Source organism: Monodelphis domestica, chromosome 5 (assembly GCF_027887165.1).
Source record: "Monodelphis domestica isolate mMonDom1 chromosome 5, mMonDom1.pri, whole genome shotgun sequence".
Lineage (NCBI taxonomy): Eukaryota > Metazoa > Chordata > Mammalia > Didelphimorphia > Didelphidae > Monodelphis > Monodelphis domestica.
This window is the reverse complement of record NC_077231.1, coordinates 37,304,381-37,325,161: the sequence shown is the minus strand read 5'-3', so window position 1 is coordinate 37,325,161 and position 20,781 is coordinate 37,304,381. Positions and strand designations below refer to the sequence as shown.

Below are 20,781 nucleotides of genomic sequence, written 5' to 3'. Positions count from 1 at the left end.
GTCGCCTCTTTCTCCCTCCCTTCCCTGCTTTGCTCGGGCCCCAGCGCTATGGAGCGAGTCCAGTCGGCATGTATTTAAAATGCTTTTCTTTTTATTTGTCCTTTAAAAACAAACTTGGAAGAAGCAAAATCCCAAACTTGCCCTTTGCCTCTCACAACATAAATTATGTACAGTTCGAGGGGTCGCCGCTACAAAACATGCCACGGACAGGGGCGCGCCTCCTCCGCGGCTCCGGAGGGCGGGCCTGGCTGTACAGCAAACACAACACAAAGCAGAGGCTTCACGGGAGGGACGCCGCGGGGGGCACCGGCAATGGGGACGGAAACGGACTCTGCGCCACTGGGCACCAACCCACAAGGCGGACACGGGGGCGGCGGGGGCGCTTCCGATGCAATTGTACAGGCGGGGAACTCCAAACCAAACCAAAAACCAAAAGTCCAACCTGGCAGCTTGGGTCTGAGCTATAGTTTATATAAAAATGAAAAACGGTATAAGGTTTCTTCACTATGATCTACAAGGACTATCAGATACCTAGCATATGCTTACAAAGTCTGCCCCAACCCCGGCCCGGCCCCGACGCTGCTCCCCACTCCCTGCAGCCCGGGCCTGGAGCTCCTAGGAAGAGGGAAGGAAGGGGTCCAGTGGTTTGGGGAGGAGGGGGAATGAGGGCTGGGAAGGGGTATGGTGGCCGAGAAGCCCAGGTTCTGGCGCTGCCTGGTCTATTTACAGCAGCTTCTCTTTTGTGGGAGGGGTGGTGTGGAAGGACAGGGAGGGCTTTGTGGAAGGGGGATCTTTTAAACCTTTGCAGCTTTAACAGTTGAGGAAGCAGCTTTTTTCTTTTTTCCCTAAAGAACTTAAGCCTCCCCCCATCCCACTGTCACCTCTTTCTGTCCCAAGTTAAAACACAAAACAAAAACTTAAAAAGGGTGGGGGGAATAAACCTAAAAACACAACAGCGACTAGGCTCCCTGCTCCAGCCCTCTCCACTGGCATCACCTTCATCCTCATGCTCCAAATTTCTGATTCTTTAAAATAATTACAAAATGCCCTTTGCCCACAGCCCCTAGAAGAGAGAACTGAATAAAAACTTCATCTTCAAACTTATGGCTCCCTACCAGAGAGGGGCCTAGGGGTTAGTTCCGTGCCCCCTCTTCCCCCCCCCCCCCACTTCAGGAAGAAGTTTAATCAACTGCAGCACAAGTTTGGGGGGATGGGGGGAAATAGGAGAGAAAGGAGGGGGAGGACCCGGCACCCTCTGGCTCCCCTAGGGGCCAGCTCACTTTTGTGCGTTATAAAAGTCCAACTGTACAACTGGGTGGGAGTGGGGAAACTGAGCCCAGCCCCTGTCCCCTCCCCTTCCCTTTACAGCAGTCAGCCAGGGGAGTGAGGGGCCGAGGGTGAGGAGCCCTGTGGCAGGTTTGGGATAATGGAGGGCAGCCCCCCCACAAGGGGAGCTCCGGGTGTCCCTCCCCTCGCCCCCTACCATTTATAAACTGGTTTTGTAAAAAGAAAATAGATATATTTATATAGAATATATAAAGCACAAAAATTAGTAGTTTTACATTTGCTCTCCCCAGGGGGTGGGGGGGAGAGGGGAGGGTTCTCACCTCCTGCTGGCCCCCCCATGCCCCACATGACTATATACAATCCGGCTTATAAATAGATAAATACCCCCCCACCCTCCCCACGATGACACTAAGCTCCCCTACCCCCAACACCTCCCTTTCCCACCAGACCAGCAGCAGTTTGGTGGCTGGGAAAGTGGGGAGCTCTGGGCCCCAATCTGCCCCACAGGGAATGGGTACACAACTCAGAGAACCTCTTTCCCCTCCAATTCCAGGGAGAGGCTGAGGGGGGCACCGGGCTCATGATGGGGTTGGGAGTATAAGAGGACACCCTGGTTCTGAAACACAACCCCAACACCTCCCCCTCCCAACTTGTTCAGATGGGGAGAGATGCCCAGCCTCTGAGGGGATCATGGGGTCACCCTCTCTCCCATCACTTCCCATCAGCCCTAGTCACTACCCCATGCCCACAGTTAAAAACAGATTTTTTTTTCTAAATATTTTCCTTTTTTCCCTCCCCTCCCTTCTACCCCCAATTCAGACAGGGGGTTGAGGGGTTAGAGGGCTGGGGAGAGGGTCTCACATTTCAAAACAGCAAAAAATCCAACACTTAAATGAGGTAGGTGTGGGTGCAGGGTCTCCTTGCCCGGCTCGCCTGCCTTGCCCGCCCCACCCGGGCAGCTGGGTGCCTCTTTCCCGTTCGTGTTGCATTTGTCAGAGAGAAAACAAGGAAACACAACCCAGAAAGAGAGAGATGGAAAAAGGGACAGAGAGACACAAAGGAGAAGAGGGGGACAGAGAAAGGGAAGGAGGGGATCAGGAAGTGGGGACAGGACCCAGCGGGCAGGGCCAGGTGTGGGGACCCAGCCTTTGGGATTGTCAAGCTTAATCAAGTCTCTTTGCAGCCTTGAGTTGGGCTGGGGAAGTCAGTGGGAGCACTGGGGCTGGGAGACCCAAGCCGCCACCCTTCTCACCATCTCCGCTGCCTCCCGGACGGTGCCGGGTCATCCCCAGCCCCTATCTACCCGACCCCCCACCCCCCAAACCTGAGATGCCCAATGGCTGTTTCTGTCTGTCGGCTCCTGGGGCTGGGGGCAGATAGGCCAGCCTGGGGCCTGTGGTGGGGGAGGGAAGACATCCCTGTGCCCAGGGTGGGCACGTGCCCCGGGGCCCTGGGCCCCAGCCTGCTCCTGGGGCTCGGATCAGCCAGCAGCCCCAGCTCTGGGTCCTGGCTCTCTTCCCCTTCGACCCTTCTGGGAAGGGCTTTGGAGGGTTTTCCCCTGCCCAGCGGCCTCTGAGCTTAGTTCATCCACTTCCGGCAGTTCCAGGCTCCACAGTGACAGGGGATCTTGTGCTGATCATCCTCAAAGTCAAACTGATAGTCATAGGTCAGCTGAGGAGGGAAGGGGGACAGGTCAGCCCCTGCCGGGCCTCAGGGCACCCAAAGCGAGGAGGTGGCGCTGCCCGTCCCCCTCGGCCTCACCTCCTCTCCTTTGGGGATGCGCCGGCTGGAGATGATGATGATCTTATCCTCCTTATCAAAGGTCACCACCTCTGCCACACAGTTGGGGGCACACGAATGGTTAATGTACCTGAACCAAAGAGGAGCCCGGCGGAGGTCAGTCTGCCGTCCGCTCGGTGCGGCCCTCGTCCCTGGCAGAGCCTCCCCGGGCCCTCCCTCCCTCTCTCACCGGGCGGGCCCTCCGGTCAGCGTGGCATCGATCACGTGCTCGTTGTTGATGCGGAACATGTAGATGCCTCGGTTCTGGGGAGACACAGAGGACGGCTCTCCCCCGCGCCCGCCGCCCGCCCGCCGCCCGCCCGCCCCCGCCCCGCCCCCGCGGCCGCCCGCGGCCCACCTGCTCCTCGTAGATCTTCTCTCGGCGGTTGGCCACCTCGTTGCGGATGATGGTGCCGATGTACTCGATGACCATGGTGTGCTTCTCCAGGTCCTTGGCGGCGTACAGCCCCAGGCCCTGGATGCGCGAGCGCGCCAGGTACACGTTGTTCTTCCACTCGGTGCGCAGCCGCCGGTACTGGGACGACTTGGAGTGCACGAACTGCTTGCTGTACGGGGTGTTGGTCTCTCCCGTGAAGGTGCTCTGGTAGGCCTTGGACATGCTGGTGCTGTTGAGGGTGTGAGGCCTGGGGGCAGCGGGACAAGGGAGTCAGAGGCCCTACCCCGGGCGAACTCGGAGGCCTCCAGCCGCGCCTCTGGTCCAGCGGGCACCCGAGGCCGCCCAACGCCTCTCACTCCCTGATGCGGGGAACCCTGCGCTCGCCTCCACAGCCGCACCTGCAGACAGCCCAGGGCTTCTCCCGGAGCGCTATCCTGGGGTCCGTCCAGACCTCGGGCCCCCTCCCGCAGCACAGTAAGCCTGGAGAACTCGAGTGGTTTCCTCTCCTGCCAGCCTGCCTCTCCCCCACCCCACAAGCGGAGGCCTGGACGGGGCAGGCCTCTGGGGCGGTGATGAGGGCCTGGGGGAGCCCGTTCCCCTCCCCCGTGTTCCCCTGCCCCCCTCCCCCCCTGCCCCAGAAGCTGCCCTGCATCGCTTCACCACCACAGCCCGAGGGCAGGCCTCGTGGCCTGGGCCTCGGTCACCCCCGGTGACAGAACTCCTTAAGACCGTTTCTGTCTTCCTGTGCCCAGCGGGTGGGCAAGCAGCGGACAAGTGGAGACCAGGGAGCGAGGCCCGGCTCCCTCTCTGACTTGCCGCAAGCCGGGTTTTCTCGGCTGAAAAGGGGGTAATACCACCTGCCCTACCTACCTCATAAGGTTGTTGTGAGGATCAAATGAGATAATGGATGTGAAAGCGCTTTGGGAAAAAAAGTATAAAATGCTATACAAATGCGGCTTGAAAATTCTTTCAATCATCATTGCTGCGGCCACCTCAGCCTAGGGGAGGCGGACACTAGCGTTCCGGAGGGGCTGATGGAGGCTCCCCTCTAGGCTCCAGGCGAAGGAGGGAAAGGGAAGAACTGGTGGCTCCTTCAGCCCTGTGTGCCGCCTTCTCCTCTCCGCAACACCTTCCCGACTCCCCCCCCCACAGCCCAGAAGAACAAGGCACCCCGAGGGGAGCCCCTGGTCCGGCCTGGCCTCTAGTCCATCGGGCCGAATGCCTGGCCGGCCTTTCCGAGCCCTCCCCCCACCGCTCCCCGGGTCTCCCCTCCCCCAGCGTCAGCGTCCTGCTCGTGCTCCCTCCACAGAGAGGCTCACCGTTTGTAGTGGGTGAGGATTTTGGGCTCAGAGCGGGCACAGCCGGTGGGGTTGATCATAAGCGGCAGTTCCATGAGCGGGTGCCGGCCGTAGCGGAACAGGTAGTTGTGACAGCTTTCCACCCCGGGCAGCTGCAGACACAGCGAGCGGTCGGGCGCGGGCCGGGCCTCGGGAGCCCTGGCGCCTGGGCACCCCGCCGCAGCCCGGCAGCCCTCACGTCACCCCCCCGCCTCACCGACTCCGCGATGCGCAGCACGGCGTGCACCGTCAGGCCGAAGAGCTCCTCGCCCTTCAGGTACTCCGGGAACAAGCGAAGCATGTCGGCCTCCTTGCGCATGGCGGCCACCGGCTCGATGATCCGGTTCCACACGGCTGAGAGAGAGAGACGTGTCAGGGGGCGCCCGGGCCAGGTCTGGCCCCCGCCCCCGCCCTGCCTGGCCCCTTGGCGGCGGGCGCCCTCACCCTGGGGGGACGCGTCGCTGAACACCAGGTCCTCCAGGCCCTGCTCCACGACCTTGACGATGAACTCGGGCCGCCCGTTGTTCTCGACGATGGAGCAGCGGTAGCAGCAGCGCCGGTTGTTGGTGCGCAAGCTCCAGTAGATGCGCGTGGCCTCGTAGCCGACGGGGTAGAGGGCCGTGGCGCTGTGGAAGTCGGCCATCTGGTGGGGCAGCAGCTGCCCGATGGCGTGGAACACCAGCCCCCCCACCCGGAACATGTGCAGCCGCTCGCCCCGCTGGATGATGCTCGCGATCTGCTTCACCTCGTCGCGCTCGATGTAGACGCGCCGGAAGACGGCGAAGGAGCTCAGCTCCTGCTCGCAGGGCCCCTTCAGCTTGTGCAGGGGGCACAGCATCGTCTTGTCCTTGAAGAACATGCACTTGGCCCGGATGGCGCAGGCGAAGTGGTAGACGCTGGGGCAGCGCAGCCGGTTGCAGCTGTTGGTGGCGCCCGTGCGCTGGCACAGCGAGCACTTGGTGAGGAGCCCCCGGTGCAGGGCGCCCTCGACGTTCATCAGCGCGCCGCCCTGCGTCTCGTACACCTCCGTGGACCACAGGGCGCAGTTGAGGTGGACCCACAGGTCCAGGTCCAGGTTGAGGAGCCGCGCGGGTCCGTCGGTGGCCCCGTCGCCCTCCTCGTGGCAGAAGCAGCAGCGCCGGAGGTCCCGGGGCACCTTGTCGGGCCGGAGGGCCGTGCCCAGCTGTTCCATGAACTCGGCCACCTCCCGCTCGCCCTCCCGTCGTCCGCCACCCTTTTGGATGGTCAGCAGCAGCCGTAACCGTTTCCATCGAAGCCCCTTCCACTTCTTGAGCCGGGGCGGCCGGGCGTCCTCGCCCTCCTCGGGGGGCCGGGCTCGAGGCTTGGGCCGGGCCGCTTCAGGCATCGGAGGCGAGGGGACCGGCGGCGGGGGGGACGGAGCCGGGGGCTCCGCCGGGGGGCTGGCGGGGGAGGGAGCCGAGGGCGAAGGGGGCGGAGAGGGCTCCTCGGGGGGTGGGGCCGAGAGCTGCCGGACATCCAGGTTGGAGACGTTGTGGGTATAGCAGTGTTGGGCAGGCGGCTCCGGGGCAGGGCTTTCCTACAGAGACATTCCTATGGCGTCAGCGCCGGGTGCCCAGGTAGGCCTCCCGACTGTCCCCAGCACCCCAGACTGGTGCCCCAAGCCCTGGCACCTCCCTTGGGGTCCCCCTTCCCCCGCCAGGGCCCCACCTGCTTGAGGAGGCTCAGGATGTCCAGCTGGCTCTTGAGGGTGTAGCCGGGCAGCACAGCGTCCAACTGTTTCAGCCAGTCACTGCCCCCCTCTGCGGCCTTTCCCCCGAGGCTCTTCTCTTTCCCACCTGTGGGGAGGGGGGAGGTAGGACCAGCTCCCCTTCCCTCCGGCCCCCCGCCCAGACCGCTGCCGTACTCACCGGGCCCCTCCGCGTCCCCCTTCTTGGGCTCGGTGCCCGCGGCCCGGGCAGGGCTCTCTGGGAACAGCACCTCGTAGGAACTGGGAATCTTCATGCTCAGCAGCTCGGCCACAGCCACCATGACGCCGTTCAGATTCTGTCCCATGGGGGGGAGCCATGTCACGGGGGCCCTCGGAGTGGCCCCACCCTTCTAGCGGAGGCCGAGGCTCGCCCCCTCGCCCAGCACCCCGCCCTGCCCCGGGGTACCTTGGCAGCGGCGGCAGAGACCGTCAGCATGACGGACACCTCGCTCCCTTTGCCCTTCTCCCAGGCGGTGCTGGACAGCTTTCCCGCTGGCTCGAGCTCCAGAGCCCCGAAGGGCTTGGGATCTGGGAAGACTGAAGAGGACGAGGGAGACCCCGAAGGCCCAGCTGGTACCCGACGGTCCCCCCCAACAAGAATGAAGCTTTCACAAGCCTTCCTCTAACATCCCATTTCCCCAGTCAGCGAGGCCGAGCCTTCCCCAGCCCCAGGGCCAGCCCTCTGCCCACTCTCCCTCCCCCACACACCTGGGATGCTGGCCCGTGGGATGATGGGGATGACTGGGGACAGGGCCCTGTCGTCCTGCTCCTGCTGGCTCGACACCAGCTGGGGAAACCGAGGCGCCTCCTCCCCCAGGATGCTCTCGGGCGAAGAGGCCGGGACAATGCTGTCCGGGGAGTCGCTCTCCTCGTCGCTCTCCATCCTACAGAGCGGGGACACACATTCCCGCCGCTTTAGCCCCAACCAGGCTCCGCAGGACCCCTGAGCAGGGCCCCCCCTCCTTCCTTTTCCAACCTGACATCCTCGGTCTGGTTGTGGGGGGGCGTGGGAAGTGCCGCCAGCAGATCCAAGCTCTTCACTTCGGGGGCATCTGGGGGCAGAGGAAGAAAAGGGGCATGGGCACAACTGGGCGCCTCCTCTCCTGGGCTCCGATGCGCCCCAGGCCAGAGAGGGGGGGGACCACGAGGACCCCTCCGGCTTCCATTCCAGGGAGGTCGGGGCCTGCTTACCGCGGGGCCCCCCGTCAGGCTCTCGAGCCGGGGCGCCATCTTTAGGCTGTTCCCCCAGGTCCTCGGAAGGAGTGACCCCATTCACCAGCTTCTGCTGCACTGATGGTGGCGGGGTGGGTGGCAGGGAGGACGGTGGCGTCGGTGGGTTACTCAGGTTATTCTGGGGGACAAGAAGGGACGGCGGTTGTGATGGCAACAAGCCCCTGAGCTGGGCCCACCACAGGGCAGCCCCCTGCCCCGCCCCCACCCCCAACCCCCGTGCTGCCCCTCCAGACCTTGGTAAGAAGCTGCGAATAGTAGTCAGGGCCAGTAGGCAGCGCCCCGCTCCCAAAAGCCCCTCTCAGCTGGCTCCGCCCATTGATGAGGCAGCCACTGCCAAAGGGTGCAAAAAGGCTGAAGTTGTTAGTGATGCTGGGCTCAGTGAGGGGCAGCAGGGACAGCTCCTGGCGGATAGGGAGAGAAAAACCTGAGACTCAGCCCCCCCCCCCCCGCCCTCCCGCAGCCCCCCCCCCAGACCTGCACAGTCCCCCCTCCCCCCCCCCCAGCCCTCCTGCAGCCCCCCCCAGACCTGCACAGCCCCCCGGGCCCTCCCGCAGCCCCCAGACCTGCACAGCCCCCCCGGCCCTCCCGCAGCCCCCAGACCTGCACAGCGGGGCAAGGGTACCTGCTTCAGCTGCTTCAGCAGGGCCTCGTTGGCCTTCACCCCGTCCTCCTTGCGGAGCTTCTTTCGGGAGCTGGCTACCCTGTCGCCCGCCTTCTGCACCCTCTTGGGCTTGGGAGTCAGCGGCTTCTTGGCTGCAGCATCCTGCGGCACACAGGTCCGCCGTGAGCCTCTGGGCCATCTCCCCCTCCCCCTCCCCCGCCCCCCGCCCAGGCCAGCCTCTCACCTCCTTGCAGACAGGAGCGCCCTGAAGCTTCTGCTCCAAGCCGGCCAGCTTGCTGTTGATGTGCCCATTGATCTCGGCCCGCAGACCCTCGGGGCCGGGGCCCGCGCCCAGCTGTACGTTCTTTGCCCGCAGCAGCTTCTGCAGGAGCAGGTGCCCGGCCTCCGAACGGCCGCCCGCCAGCAGGAGGTGGTTGCTGGTCCCGGCGGCGCCCGCGGGCTCTCCATTGGCCTCTCGCTTCACCATCTGGGCGCCCAGGGCACACGGCTCCTCTCGGGGCTCTTGCTTGATCATGAGTCGGGCCGGCTCGGGCCCCTCCTGCCCGTTCACCCGCTCCATCTCTCCAGGCCCCGGGTTGTTCTGCTCGGGCTTGCGGGGCTCGGCCAGGGCGTCTGGGGCTTCCCAGGGGCCGGGCCCCTTGGCAAAGAAAGACTCCGGGAGCTGGGAGGCCACCGGGGAGGGGGGCGCCATGTCCCCCGAAGGTAATTCCAAGGAGGATTCGTGGGACTTCGGGGTCTCAGTCTGTGCATGGGGGAGCTGAGCCTCGGCAGGGAGCTGAGGGCTGGGGGGCAGCAGTCGTGGGGAAGGTCTCTTTGGCTCTTGGGGGCTGGATGGCAGAGGAGGGGGCTGTGCGAGGCCGAGGCCGGGCCCCGATGCCACGGCTCCCTGTGGGGCAGAGAGGCGGGAGGGGCCCTGGGGCCGGGGCGCCACCCCCAGTTCCTGCAGAGGCCCCGACGGAGCTCCCAGGAAGCCCCCAGGGTGGGACTGGCGGCCCAGGAGGCCTTGCAAGGAGGAAGGCTGAGTCCCGGGTTCCACATAGGGCACCGCCTGCCGGAGCACCTGGCCCTGCTGTAGCTGCCTCTGCACGAGAAGGGCCTGCAGCTGCTGCTGCTGCTGGGGACTCAGGTGCCGGAGCTGTGGGTTCTTGGCCAGGACGCCCTGCAGCTGGGCCCGAAGCTGTCCCACGGTGGGCATCCCCGAATGCCCCGGCAGACCCTGCCCAGGGTGGGGCGGGGGGCCCGGCTTAGGGAGCTGTGGCCTCGGGCTCCCTTTCAGGGCTCGTTCCCCTCCCGGGCCGGGGGGCTGGCCCAACAGGTGAGGCATAGAAGTCACTTCGGGGGGCTGTCCGCCAGCCAGCGGCCCGTGCCCAGCACCGCCCGCCGGATGGAGTAAGCTAGCCTGCTGCGGCTGCTGCTGCTGCCCTGGCAGTCTCAGAGGGGCCTGCAACGGCAGGGAGTTCATCTGCGGAGGGGGCTGGGGCTGGGGCTGGGGCAGGAGGAGGTGGGCATCCCCGGGGAGGGGGGGCTTCACCTCCACTGGCTCTGGGGGCAGGCTTTCTGGGGGGGCACCCAATGCCAACGGTCCTCCCAAGTGGACTGAGGAGGCTTCAGCGCCCTCGGGCACCAGCACCGGCTCTGCCCCTGCCTGCTCCTTGGCTGGCACGCCTGGGGGCAAGCCCTGGCTCAGCAAGAGGGCTGGGCCCAAGGCTCCGTGGCTGGGAAAGTGCTGGAGGGGTTTGGCAGGCAAGCCAGGCCCCAGGGCCACCTGCTGCTGCTGCTGCTGCTGTTGTTGCAGAGAGCTGGCTGCTGGGGGCAGCAATTGCTGCTGCTGCTGCTGCTGCTGTTGTTGCTGCTGCTGCTGCTGCTGCTGCTGCTGGGGAGGCAATAAAGTCCGACCCTGGTTCAGGAGCCCCAGCTGCTGCTGCTGCTGCTGCGTCCCCAGGGGCTGGGCGCCCAGCTTCAGCTGCCCACCAGAAGGCATCAGTCCCTGCTGGAGGTGGGAGAGACCCCCCAGAGGGGGCGGGGGCTGCTGCTGCTGCTGCTGCGCCATGACAAGTCGGTGGGCCATCAGGCCTTGTGCTTGCTGGGCCAGTTGAGGGGAGCCCAACATTCGAGGCTGGGCCAGGAGCACCTGTCTGTGGGGGCCTTGCGGCCCCAGACCTCCGGGGTGCACCTGCTGCTGCTGCTGCTGCTGCATCACCGCCACCTGGGTGGGGCCCAGCATGCCCTGGGGTCCCGGGGGGCCCTGGGGAGACAGTTGCTGGACCAGGAGGCCCTGATGGCTGCCGGGAGGCAGGAGGCCCTGTGGCTTGGGTCCCAGGCCCTGCTGCTGCTGCTGCTGCAAAGCCACCTGTCCCAGGAGGTGCTGCTGCTGCTGCTGCTGCAGCTTCTGAGTCAGCTGCATGCGCTGCTGCTGCAGCTGGAGCTGCCGCTCCTGTAAGAGCCTCGCGTCGGCCCCCAGGCCTCGCAGGGCCAGGTTCCCGGGGAAGAAGCCGGCGGAGGGGCCTGCCAGGGCCCCCGGCCCCGCTGGGTGCTGCGGCTGCTGCTGGCTCAGCGCCGGGTTGAGGAAGGGGCCGCTGGGCTGGCCGGTCAGTGCCACGCCCCCGGGGGGCAGGCGGAGGCCGCCCGCCTGCGCCCCGGGCGGGCCCTGCGGAGGCTGCAGCCCGTGGCCCGGGAGCAGCTGGCTGGGGAGCTTGGCCAACAGCCGGGGGCTCTGGGAGGGGCTCAAGGCCAGCACGGCAGAATGCTGCTGCTGTTGCTGCTGCTGCTGCTGCTGCTGCTGCTGCTGTTGCTGCTGCTGCTGCTGCTGCTGCTGCTTGTTCCGATATTCGGCCATGAGGTTCGTATGCTCCTTCTGCTGTTTCCGAACCTAGGGGTCGGCAGCCGAGGTGGGCATGGCGGCCGCGGGGGCCCCGCCCAAGCCCCGTGCCCCCCCGCCCCCAGCTTTCCCGGGCAGAGCCTCTACCTGGTCCAGCTGCTTCTGGATCTTGCTCTGCTGCTCGGTGACCAGCTTGAGCTTCTCGGCGTCGGCCTCCGGGAACTCGCGGCCGGCCTTCTTAGCGGTGCGCTGCTTGGCACACAGGGCCTTCCGGGACTTCCGGTGCACCCCGATCTGCTCCTCCAGCACCTTGAGCTGCATCTGCAGCAGCTGCTGGGTGTGGAACAGCCACTCCTCATACTGCCGCTGGTCCGCTTCATCTGGGCCGGCAGGGACGAGAGCCCGAGTCAGGGGGCTCCCTGGCGGCGGCCCCCCCACCCCCAGCCCCCTATACTCACTGATGACTCCCTGGGCAAAGGCGGGCGGGTTCGGCCGAGGCTGCGAGGGGTCGCCGCCGCTCCGCTCCTGTCGGCAGAAAGGGCGCCGTGGGTGGCGGCTCCCCCTTCCTGCCCACCCTCCTCCTGGCCCTCCCACGAGGCCCACCCCCGAGGGCGCCGGACCGCTCACCTGCCCGCTGCCGGCCGCCACGTGGTTCTGTAGATCGGTGCCACCAGGAGCTCCGGAGAGCCGCTGCGCGAGCAGGGACACCTGTTGCCTAGAAGCGGTCAGAGAGGAGATGGTAAAGGGGGGGAGGGGAGGCGAGCGGAGCGGGCGGGATGCAGGCCTGGCCAGAGAGCTCACCTGTTCATGCCCGGGGCCACCCCGATGCTGCCCTGCGCCATCACCTTCTTGATGCCCTTCAGGGCCACCATCTTGGCCTTGGCGATGGGGTCGATGATATCCTCCGCAGCAAACTTGTCCAAGTCTTAGAAGAGAGCGTGGGGTGGGGGAGGTGCCCGGACCCCTCATCCCTCCCCCACCTGCCCCCCAAGCCAAAGGGGATCCCCGCCCCCATCCCTCCAGAGCAGCTACCTGTGTCGGGGAAGAAGCTGTTGGCCAACTGCTGCTGCATGGCCAGCTGCTGCGGCTTCATACACATGGCCGGTGGCACCGCCCCCAGGGGCTTCTGGGCCAGCACCTGCTGTGGGTTCTGCTGAGGCACCAAGCTCGCCTGCCCCCCGCTGAGCATGTGGCCCTGGTTGGGCACCATGGCCATGGGAGGCACCAGGCGCTGCTGCAGGGCGTGGGACGGCTGCTGGGTGGCCATCATCGCCTGGCTAGGCACCAGGCCCGGCTGGCGGGCCCCCAGCCCCAGGGCGAGCTGCTGCGGGGTGACAGCCAGGCCAGGGGACGGCCCTTCTTGGGACAGAGGCATGGACTGGGCGCTGCCCGAGGAGGCCAGCAGAGGGTGCTGCTGCTGCTGCGGCTGTGGCTGGGGTGGGGGTTGGGGTGGGGGTGGGGGTGGGGGCGGGGGCGGCGGGGGTGGTGGGGGAGGGGGAGGGGGTGGCTGCTGCAGCTGGGCAGAGAGCTGCTGCTTCTTCTGGAGCTCTTTCTTCTCGTGCTCTAGCAGGTCCTCAATGAGCAGAGGCAGCTCGCTGGCCACCAGCGAGCTCTCCATCTTGTCCAGCTCGTCCCCGGGGGGCGGAGGCCCACTAGGCAGAGTCAGGGTGCCGCTCTCCAGGTCAAATTTCTCCAACAAGGACGCTCCCCCGGGGCCGGCCAGCAGCTGGGGCGGGGGCCCGGCCGAGGGCGCGCTGCTGGGGAAGGGGCCCATGTTCAGCCTGCCGTCTCGCGGCCCCAGCAGGTTCTGCCCGGGCTTCAGAGCCAGGGGGCCCGGCGGCCCGGTGTCCGCCTTGGCAGCGGCCACGGTGAACTGGCAGGGGGAGGCCTGGTGGCTGGCCTCCTCTAGCTTCGGCTTGACGTCGGGGGGCTCGGGGGCGTCCGCAGCGGGGGGCGGGGGCTCCTCGGGGCCAGGCGGAGCGGGCTCGGCGCCCCTCAGGAGCGCCTCTCGCTCAGCCTTCTCGTTGGCAGACTCTACCAGGCGCAGGTGTTCGTTAAATATGTCCTTCTTGTCGCCGGTGTCCAGCTCGGGGTCGGTGTAGGCCAAGAGGTCGAATTCGTCCCCGTTGAGCAAGTCGTCCAGGTGGGGGTCGTTGGTCTCCAGGTTGCCCAGGGTGCCCAGCTCGTCGTCGCCCTTGGCCACGTCGACGCCGAGCCCCAGGTGGGCGAGCTCCTCGTCGTCCTCCAGCGCCTTGTGGGCGTCGAAGTCGTCGTCCAGCTCGGGCTCCTCGCAGGGCAGCTTGCCGGGCTCCAGGACCAGGGCCGGACGTGCCGCCTCGCCGCTCGAGGGAGATCGGCCGACCAGCTCCAAGCCGGCGGCAGGAAGGCCGGGGCCCTTGGCGTGGGGCAGCGGGTGGAGAGCGCTGCTCAGCTCGGGCGGCGGAGGAGCCGGCGGCTTCTGCGGGGGGAGGGCGGGGGCCGCCAGAGGCCGAAGACCTTCGGGAGCCAGGCGGTGGGAGTCCTCGGCCACCGGGAAGAATCGGGGTCTCTGCGGGGGCCCCTGAAGATGGTAGGGGGCGCCGCCGGGGCCCGGGCCCTTCTGCACGTTGTGACGAAGCTCGATGAACTGTGCGGGCCCCGCCGGCCCAGGCAGCGGCTCCCCGGGGCCAGGGGGTCGGGCGGGGAGCCCACCCAGAGGAGGGCCCAGGAGCGGACGGCCCATCTCCGGCCCGGGGGGCTGAGGGAAGCGGGCAGGCATGGGGAGCCGCATGGAAGCCACGGCGGCTGCCGCCTGCTGCTGCTGCTGCTGCTGCTGCTGCTGCTGCCACAGTGTCTGCGGCTGCGGCGGGGGTAGAGGCCCCGAGTAGGGCCCCCGGGGAAAGAAGGCCTGCGCGCCCCCAACCAGCTGCCTACAAACAGGGCCAGAAAGACGAGGTCAAGGAGGGCGGAAGGAGAAAGCGGGGGAGCTGAGGCAGAGTGGCCCAGCGGCCCCAAGCTGGCTTTGGGGGCACCTCCACCTGCTGAGCTTGATCTCTAGGGGAAAGGAGGAAGCTGAAGCTCAGCTTGAAGGACTCGCCGGGGGACCTAAGGTGGGACTCAAACCCAGGGCTCTCCCGATGTCCAGTCCGGTGTCCTTCCCAACCTGCCCCCCCCCCACCCCGCCTTCCCAGCTGCCCCCGGGGACTCACCGGCCATTCATGTCGATGGAGGAGGGGGTAGGCGGCGGGGGTGGCCGCGAGAGCCGCTCCTCGGCAGGGAAGGGGCCAGGCCCCAGGACCGAAGCACTCAGTTTGTTAGGGGGCAAACCTGTAAGGCCACTTTTGTCCTGGGGGCCGGAAAGAAAGCGGTGAGAGCCCCGCCCACGCCATCTGTGAAGCCCCCCTGGGCCCCTGGCCAATGCACCCACCTGCGCCCCAGAGTACACGGGGCCCCGATTCAGCTGCTCGAAAGCAGGGTTGCCCGGCTCGGCGGCCCAGGGTCCCGGGCCCACGGTGCTGGTGGCGGCCGCCGTTTCCTTCTCCTGCCGAAGGGAATTCCGCTGGATCTGTTGCCGGATCAATAGCTCTCTCAAGCGCTGGCGCTGGGGAAGGAAGGGGGGGAGGCCAAGTCGGTCACTCCTCTGGCCAGAAAGCCCGTGAGAGCCCAAGAGGCGCAGAGGCGGAGCCCCGCCACACTCACCTGCCGCTGCTTCTCCAGCTCCGTTTGGCTCAGACCGGCCATGCTGGGGTCCTGGGGACCCGGGAGCTCGGGACCCCCCAGACTGCCGGCCATCCCGGGCCCCGGGTCTTCTCGCTTTTCCACCGGGGAAGTGAGGCCGCCCCGCTGCGGGGCACCGTGGGGCAGGTAGGTGAGAGAACCGTCCGGCGCGGGCTGTGGTAAAACCGATGGTGGACGCATCGGAGACATCCCGTAGCCCTCGCCCGGCGGCCCGGTGCCTGGCCCCAGGGGGCTGCCTCCCGGATGGAAAGCGCCCACCGCCGCGGTGTAGTTTGTGCTTTGGGGCTTGCCCACGGTGGGTCCGGGCCCGTAATGGCTGTTGATCCCATGGGGTGGGGGGAGGCTGGGCTGGGAGGCGGGGGGCTTCAGGGAGGGCTCTCCCACCGCCTGGGGGAAGGTGAAGCGCATGGGAGAAGGGTTGCCCACGAACACACTGGCCCCGGGAGAGCGGACAAAAGACGGAGGCTGCCCGCCGGAGCTCTTGCCGTGAGGCTCATTCAATTGTCCAGAAGGCAGAGCTGCTGGAAAGCCCCCTACCCCTAACGGAGTATGGCCCAGGGGCCCGGCCTTGAAGGCCACTTCAGGAGGCTGGGACCGAGGCGGTTTGTGCAGTGGGGCAAAAGGGTCCCGGGACTGGGGCCGGGAAGGAGGACGGGAGTAGGGGTCGGGGGACTGGAAGCAAGGGGTCACTGGGGACTGGCAGAAGGCTTCAGTGGACAGCGGCCGGGGGGTCAGGGGGGACTGAGAGCTAGACTGAGACTGCGGGCTGGCAGGTACTCGAGCAAAAGGGTCTGAGGGCAAGGAGCGGGGGGGCAGGGGGCAGCAGCTCTCGGGGGGTGGAGGCTGAGGCCGGGGGGTGAGCGGGGGCTGTGAATAGGGCTCAGGATAGGAGCCCGAAGGAGCTGGGCGATACAGGTCTGCATGGCTCGGGGGGGAGGGGGCCACAGCGTGAGCAGAGGGAGGCTCCTGGGGCCTCAGGCCCAGGCCCGGGCTCTGCGGCTCTACCTGAGAGGCCCGAGGGGTCAGGGGGGCTTTGAAGACATCCGGAGCCTTGAGCTCCAGGCTGCCTAAATGGGGCCCGGAGGAAGGCGAGTCTCCAAAACCAAGGCTGGGGGGTCCATAGCCAGGAGAAGCTGCCCCCAGTTCCTCCTTCTTGATTTCCAGGGCCTTCCGAGGCTCTCCAAAAGGCGGAGGAGACATCAGCTGCTCCGGAGCCTTGGCCCCAGCTACCCCTGGGCTCTCTGGAACCGCCAAGTTGTCTAGCGAGGGGCAGCGGGGCTTCAGAAAAGGGTCAGGGGTGGAAGGCTGGTGCCTCGGGGTGCCAGGCGGGGTGGGCTGGAACTCTCCGGGCTGGCCGGCCCCAGGCCGAGGGGGAGCGCTCAGCATCTGAGGCTTTGCAGGGGCCGCTGCTGGTCCAGGATAGGGGGGATAGGCTGGTGGTGCTGTAGGGAAGCGAGACTCCAGAGTATAGGTGGGGGCCAGTCCAAAAGGGTCCTGCAAAGGCACTTGGGCGGGCACCTGGGGTGGGAGCTTGAGGAAGAGATCACCAGGCGAGTCAGGGCCGGGCACGGTGCCCGCTGGCGGCTTCAGGAACCCGTCCGAGGAGGTAGACAAGCCAGCTGGGGTGGGGGGACTGCCGATGAAGACAGTCGGAGCAGAAGCTGGAGGGGGGCTGCCCAGCATCCCTGGCTGAGGGGGGATGCGCAGGTGCAGGGTGGGCCGATCGCTTTTGCGGGCTACGTCGCCCACCTTGGTCTGCTTGCTGATCTGGCTCTCCGCCTGCTATAGTGGCCCAAGGAAAGAGGACGGGTGAGGCCGGGGCCTGTTCTAGGGATGCCACCATCGGGTCAAGAGCTCCCTCCTCCAAATCCCAAAGCGCCCCTCAGGCCCTGCACTTGTCCCCCAGGCCCCCAAGGTCCAGGCTCCACTCACCTTCTGCACCTTGTTGATGCGGTGAGCCGCCCGGTTATCTTTGGCCTTTTGCTGAGGGATAATCAAGTCCAAAACTTAGTCATGTGCTCTGATGCTCAAGCCCACCCTGACCTGGAAGCCTATTCCCTGGGCAAATGGAGTGGGGTGGAGAGACCCCCAGGTCCAAGGGAATTCCCTTCTCTTCCCAAGGCCCTGAATCCTCTCTTCCGGGGCGGGGGGGGGGGGAGGGGCCTCTCCTGGGGCTCTGGATCCCTTCTTCCGAGGGGGGGGCTCCCCTGGGGGCTCTGGATCCCTTCTTCCGGGGGGGGGGCTCCCCTGGGGCTCTGGATCCTCTCCTCCAGGGGGGGCTCCCCTGGGGCTCTGGATCCCTTCTTCCGGGGGGGGGGCGGGGCTCCCCTGGGGCTCTGGATCCTCTCCTCCAGGGGGGGCTCCCCTGGGGCTCTGGATCCCTTCTTCCGGGGGGGGGGGTTCCCCTGGGGCTCTGGATCCTCTCCTCCAGAGGGGCTCCCCTGGGGCTCTGGATCCCTTCTTCCGGGGGGGGGGGGCTCCCCTGGGGCTCTGGATCCTCTCCTCCAGGGGGGCTCCCCTGGGGCTCTGGATCCCTTCTTCCGGGGGGGGGGCTCCCCTGGGGGCTCTGGATCCCTTCTTCCGAGGGGGGGGGCTCTGGATCCCTTCTTCCGGGGGGGGGCTCCCCTGGGGCTCTGGATCCCTTCTTCCAAGGGGGGGGCTCCCCTGGGGCCCTGGATCCTCTCCTCCCTTTTCCCATCTCACCAGGTAGGGCGCTTTGTCAGTGGCCGGGACTTTTCTCCACAGCTTCATGATCTGCTTGCAGCGACTGGCCCAGTCTGCAGGCCAAAGGGACGGTGGTCAAAGGGGATGGGACAGAAGTGACACTGCCCCGTGGCCCACCTCAGGCTCCCTTTTGACTCGGGCACATACCTGGATAATCCTGCTTAAGATTGGGAAAGTTAATATTGGCGTAGAGCACAGGCGAGATTGTCGAGAGCTGGCCCAGTTCCTCATCCTTTTCCCAGCGCTGCAGGCTCCGCTGGTTGTAGGAGAGCCCGTCGCCCTCGCCCTCCGTGGTAGGGGTGGTGGGCGTGGAGGGCGTGGTGCCCCCTGAGCCCGTCCAGGGGCTGTCAGGCTCACCGGGCTCCGGGCTGAAGAAGCCCCCGCGCTCCCTGGGGCGCAGGGGCAGAAGGTCACAGCGGGCCAAGGGCTCAGAGCCCAGGTCCCTTCTCCCACCCCTCCAGGGACGGGTTCTCATCCGGGGAGGGGGACAACAGAAGGGAACACGAGTGCCGGGGAGGGCGGGAGGGAGAAGGGGCCCTAGGGCTAGGCAGCAACAGGGGGTAGATACCTACCTGCTGTCAAGGAAAGGAGACTGGCAGAGCCCCGGGTAGGAGTCCATTGGGCTGCTGGTAGGGAGGTTGCCCAAAGGAAGCCCACCTGTAGGAAGCAGGGGGGGTCACGGGCGCGGCCGGCAGAAAGCAGAGGCGCCTGCGGCCGTCCCTCCCACCCGGACTCTCCCCGCCTAGAGCACCTTGTAGGAAAGGCCTCTGCTGCATCGGGGTGTGACTCCCATCCAGGTTGGGAGTCCCACAGCCAATCTGCTGCTCCCGCTCAGAGCCGAGGACATCCTTGAAAAGCTGCTGCAGGTCCTTTGATTCCATCTTGGGCAACTCTGAGGGAGAAAGGTGGAAGGAAGACGGGGGAGCGGGGCTGAGGGAGGGAACCGGGGAAAGTGCGGCCGCCTGCCCGGAGCCTGGCACAAGAACAGCCACCAGGAAAACCGAGGCCGTCCACAACCACCACCGCGGACACTGGCTGAACCCAGAATACAAGTCCCAGGCTAGCTTGGCCCCTTCCTCTGAAGGAATCTTCGCCGACTCTGCTCTGTTCTCTCCCCTTGCCTTTTCTTACATGGGGAGGACGGATTCCTTCTTCACTCTCAGCCAAGAACCCAAAATAGGCCCTGGAAGGAGCTTTTTCCTGGATAACCAACCTTCAGTGGGGATCTTGTCCAAGTCAGAGCTAAGCATTCCCTCGCCTGGGGTTCCTGGTTTCTCTGGGTCACTGGGGACAGGAGAGGTCTTGATGCCGCCATCTTCGGGGCCTGGGGGAGCCAAACGCCTGGCTTAGGCTTACAGGGAGGGGATCTCGAGACCCCTCTTAGCCCCTGACTCCCACCCATCCTAGCCGCAGTCTCTCAAGAGGGAACGAGGCTGCCAGGTGCAAAGCCATTCGGGGCTCCCTGGGGCCCTACACCCTGCTGTCCACCAGAGCCGGCCCTCGGTGGAGGCTCTGGATTCTGTGCGAACCCAAATCCTCGCCAAGCGTAGGCTGCAGGCGCTCAAAGGCAGAAAGGTCCCAAAGAGAGGGAAAATATTTTTAGCAGCCATTTCTGTAGTGACAAGGAAATGCAAAGGAGGTAGCTGAAGAAATAGATGAACTAAAAAAAAGACACGAATGCCATCAGGACGTTCTTTGCTGAAAAAAGAGGACCGAATGTAAGAATCCGGAGAAGCCAGGAAGGCGTCTCGCGTGAACCCACACAGACGGGAGCACGAGCAGCAGTCCCGTATATTGACCACACGGATACAGAGAAGGGCGAGGAAGCTGCCGAGGCCGAGACGGAGGCGACTTCCGGTATGCATCATCAGGCAGGGCCTCCGCTGGTTTGTTCCACGGAGGGGTAAAGGGCTGGGGGACGGGGCGATGAAGGGAAGAAGCAGACAGACAGGCGCCCCACCCCTCACCTGGCGTCTCTGCGCTGCCCTCGGGGCCCCTGGACTCTTCGTCGGCGACATCGGGTCCGTCGTCCCCTGTGAGGAGAAGCCGCCAGCACTCAGGTCAGAGACGCGCCCCACCGTGGCCGTGCTGGCCCCGATGCCCCAATGGAGCGCCCAACCCACTACGTTGCAGCCTCCAGCATTTGCCCAAGTGCTACGACAACCACCTCATCTCCAGATCCACTGACCTTTCTGTGAGGTGGAAGACTCCTTTCTGTCGGGGCCCAGATCCCCTTTAGCCCTGGGGGTGCCTGGCGCAAAGCCCGGCCGTCCATCCCCAGCCACCAGCAGCGCCTTTCGGCTGAGGTCCAACAGAGCCTTCCCAAAGAAGGCTTCCTACAAGGCAGGGCAGAAGGAAGGAGGCAAAGGGCAAGTAGTGATCGTTCTCTGGCAGCCACAGCCCCCCCCGCCCTCCCGTCCTGGTCCTCACCTGCAGGTAGGCAGGGAACATGTCCTCCAGCTTGCTCTTCTTCCGCCCCCGCCGCTTCTTCTTCTCGTCCCCTTCGGCTGGGCTCTGCTCCACGGCACCCTCCGTAGGCGGGTCAACTGTCACCACTGGAAGAGGAGAGGCAGCTGAAGCCGCCGCCGCCCACTCCCCGCTCCCTGCACTCCTGCCCCTCGTGTGCCCACTCGGCCTCCCCGGACTCCGCTGTCCCAATCCAGCTCACCCTCATCGGGCTGGCCCTCCCCACTCAACACTTCCACCAGCACGGCGGGCCCTTTCTTCAGCCGGGCATGAGATTTGCGCTGTCGAACCATGAAGCCGCCGATGCCTGGAGAGAGGGAGCGCCGAGGATGAGGAGCTGCTCCCCCCCCCCCCCCGCCCCCCCCCCCCCCCGCCTGACGGGGACCCACCGGGCCTATAGGGCTTGCGTTTGCGTTTCTTGCCCTCGTCGGTCTCCTCCTTGCCAGGCTCTCCATCGGGGCTGGCAGGAGCCTCCAGCTTGATCTCACACTCCATGTGTTCCACACCAACTCCTGGCAGCGAAGAAGGGAGCAAGGTTGGGAGGAGGGCACAATACTAGCCACACGAGCTCCCCTCCAGCCCAGGCCCAGAGCAGAGCCAGGAGCCTCCCCAGACCCCCAGACAAGGCCAGTGGCTCCCCTGGGATCCCGGGGCATTCCACGGCCAGCCCAA

The 20,781-nt window shown here is 66.1% G+C and overlaps 1 protein-coding gene across 8 annotated transcripts in view; it reads right to left on the bottom strand.

The window, feature by feature from the left end:
- Positions 1-71: 71 nt before the first annotated feature.
- Positions 72-20,781, bottom strand: part of KMT2D (lysine methyltransferase 2D) — a 33,991-nt gene continuing 13,281 nt past the window's right edge. For 3 of the 8 annotated variants that reach the window (XM_056798326.1, XM_056798332.1, XM_056798327.1), the window contains 36 exons: positions 20,499-20,621; positions 20,312-20,416; positions 20,074-20,198; positions 19,832-19,979; positions 19,611-19,676; positions 18,857-18,967; positions 18,395-18,535; positions 18,216-18,300; positions 17,791-18,032; positions 17,623-17,696; positions 16,852-16,902; positions 14,881-16,701; positions 14,609-14,782; positions 14,391-14,527; positions 12,235-14,111; positions 12,004-12,127; positions 11,830-11,917; positions 11,661-11,727; positions 11,350-11,582; positions 8,608-11,253; positions 8,385-8,525; positions 7,996-8,163; positions 7,721-7,880; positions 7,506-7,581; positions 7,238-7,413; positions 6,936-7,099; positions 6,690-6,825; positions 6,490-6,617; positions 5,245-6,358; positions 5,018-5,154; positions 4,783-4,913; positions 4,334-4,381; positions 3,425-3,710; positions 3,257-3,330; positions 3,049-3,157; positions 72-2,958 (listed from right to left, as the gene is read on the bottom strand). In XM_056798326.1, the coding sequence (XP_056654304.1) occupies positions 2,866-2,958; positions 3,049-3,157; positions 3,257-3,330; positions 3,425-3,710; positions 4,334-4,381; positions 4,783-4,913; positions 5,018-5,154; positions 5,245-6,358; positions 6,490-6,617; positions 6,690-6,825; positions 6,936-7,099; positions 7,238-7,413; positions 7,506-7,581; positions 7,721-7,880; positions 7,996-8,163; positions 8,385-8,525; positions 8,608-11,253; positions 11,350-11,582; positions 11,661-11,727; positions 11,830-11,917; positions 12,004-12,127; positions 12,235-14,111; positions 14,391-14,527; positions 14,609-14,782; positions 14,881-16,701; positions 16,852-16,902; positions 17,623-17,696; positions 17,791-18,032; positions 18,216-18,300; positions 18,395-18,535; positions 18,857-18,967; positions 19,611-19,676; positions 19,832-19,979; positions 20,074-20,198; positions 20,312-20,416; positions 20,499-20,621 (11,579 nt within the window). In that variant the 3' untranslated portion in view covers positions 72-2,865. The remainder of the gene's footprint in view (positions 2,959-3,048; positions 3,158-3,256; positions 3,331-3,424; positions 3,711-4,333; positions 4,382-4,782; positions 4,914-5,017; positions 5,155-5,244; positions 6,359-6,489; positions 6,618-6,689; positions 6,826-6,935; positions 7,100-7,237; positions 7,414-7,505; positions 7,582-7,720; positions 7,881-7,995; positions 8,164-8,384; positions 8,526-8,607; positions 11,254-11,349; positions 11,583-11,660; positions 11,728-11,829; positions 11,918-12,003; positions 12,128-12,234; positions 14,112-14,390; positions 14,528-14,608; positions 14,783-14,880; positions 16,702-16,851; positions 16,903-17,622; positions 17,697-17,790; positions 18,033-18,215; positions 18,301-18,394; positions 18,536-18,856; positions 18,968-19,610; positions 19,677-19,831; positions 19,980-20,073; positions 20,199-20,311; positions 20,417-20,498; positions 20,622-20,781) is intronic. The other 5 variants (XM_056798331.1, XM_056798333.1, XM_056798328.1 and 2 more) reach the window with 4 other exon arrangements.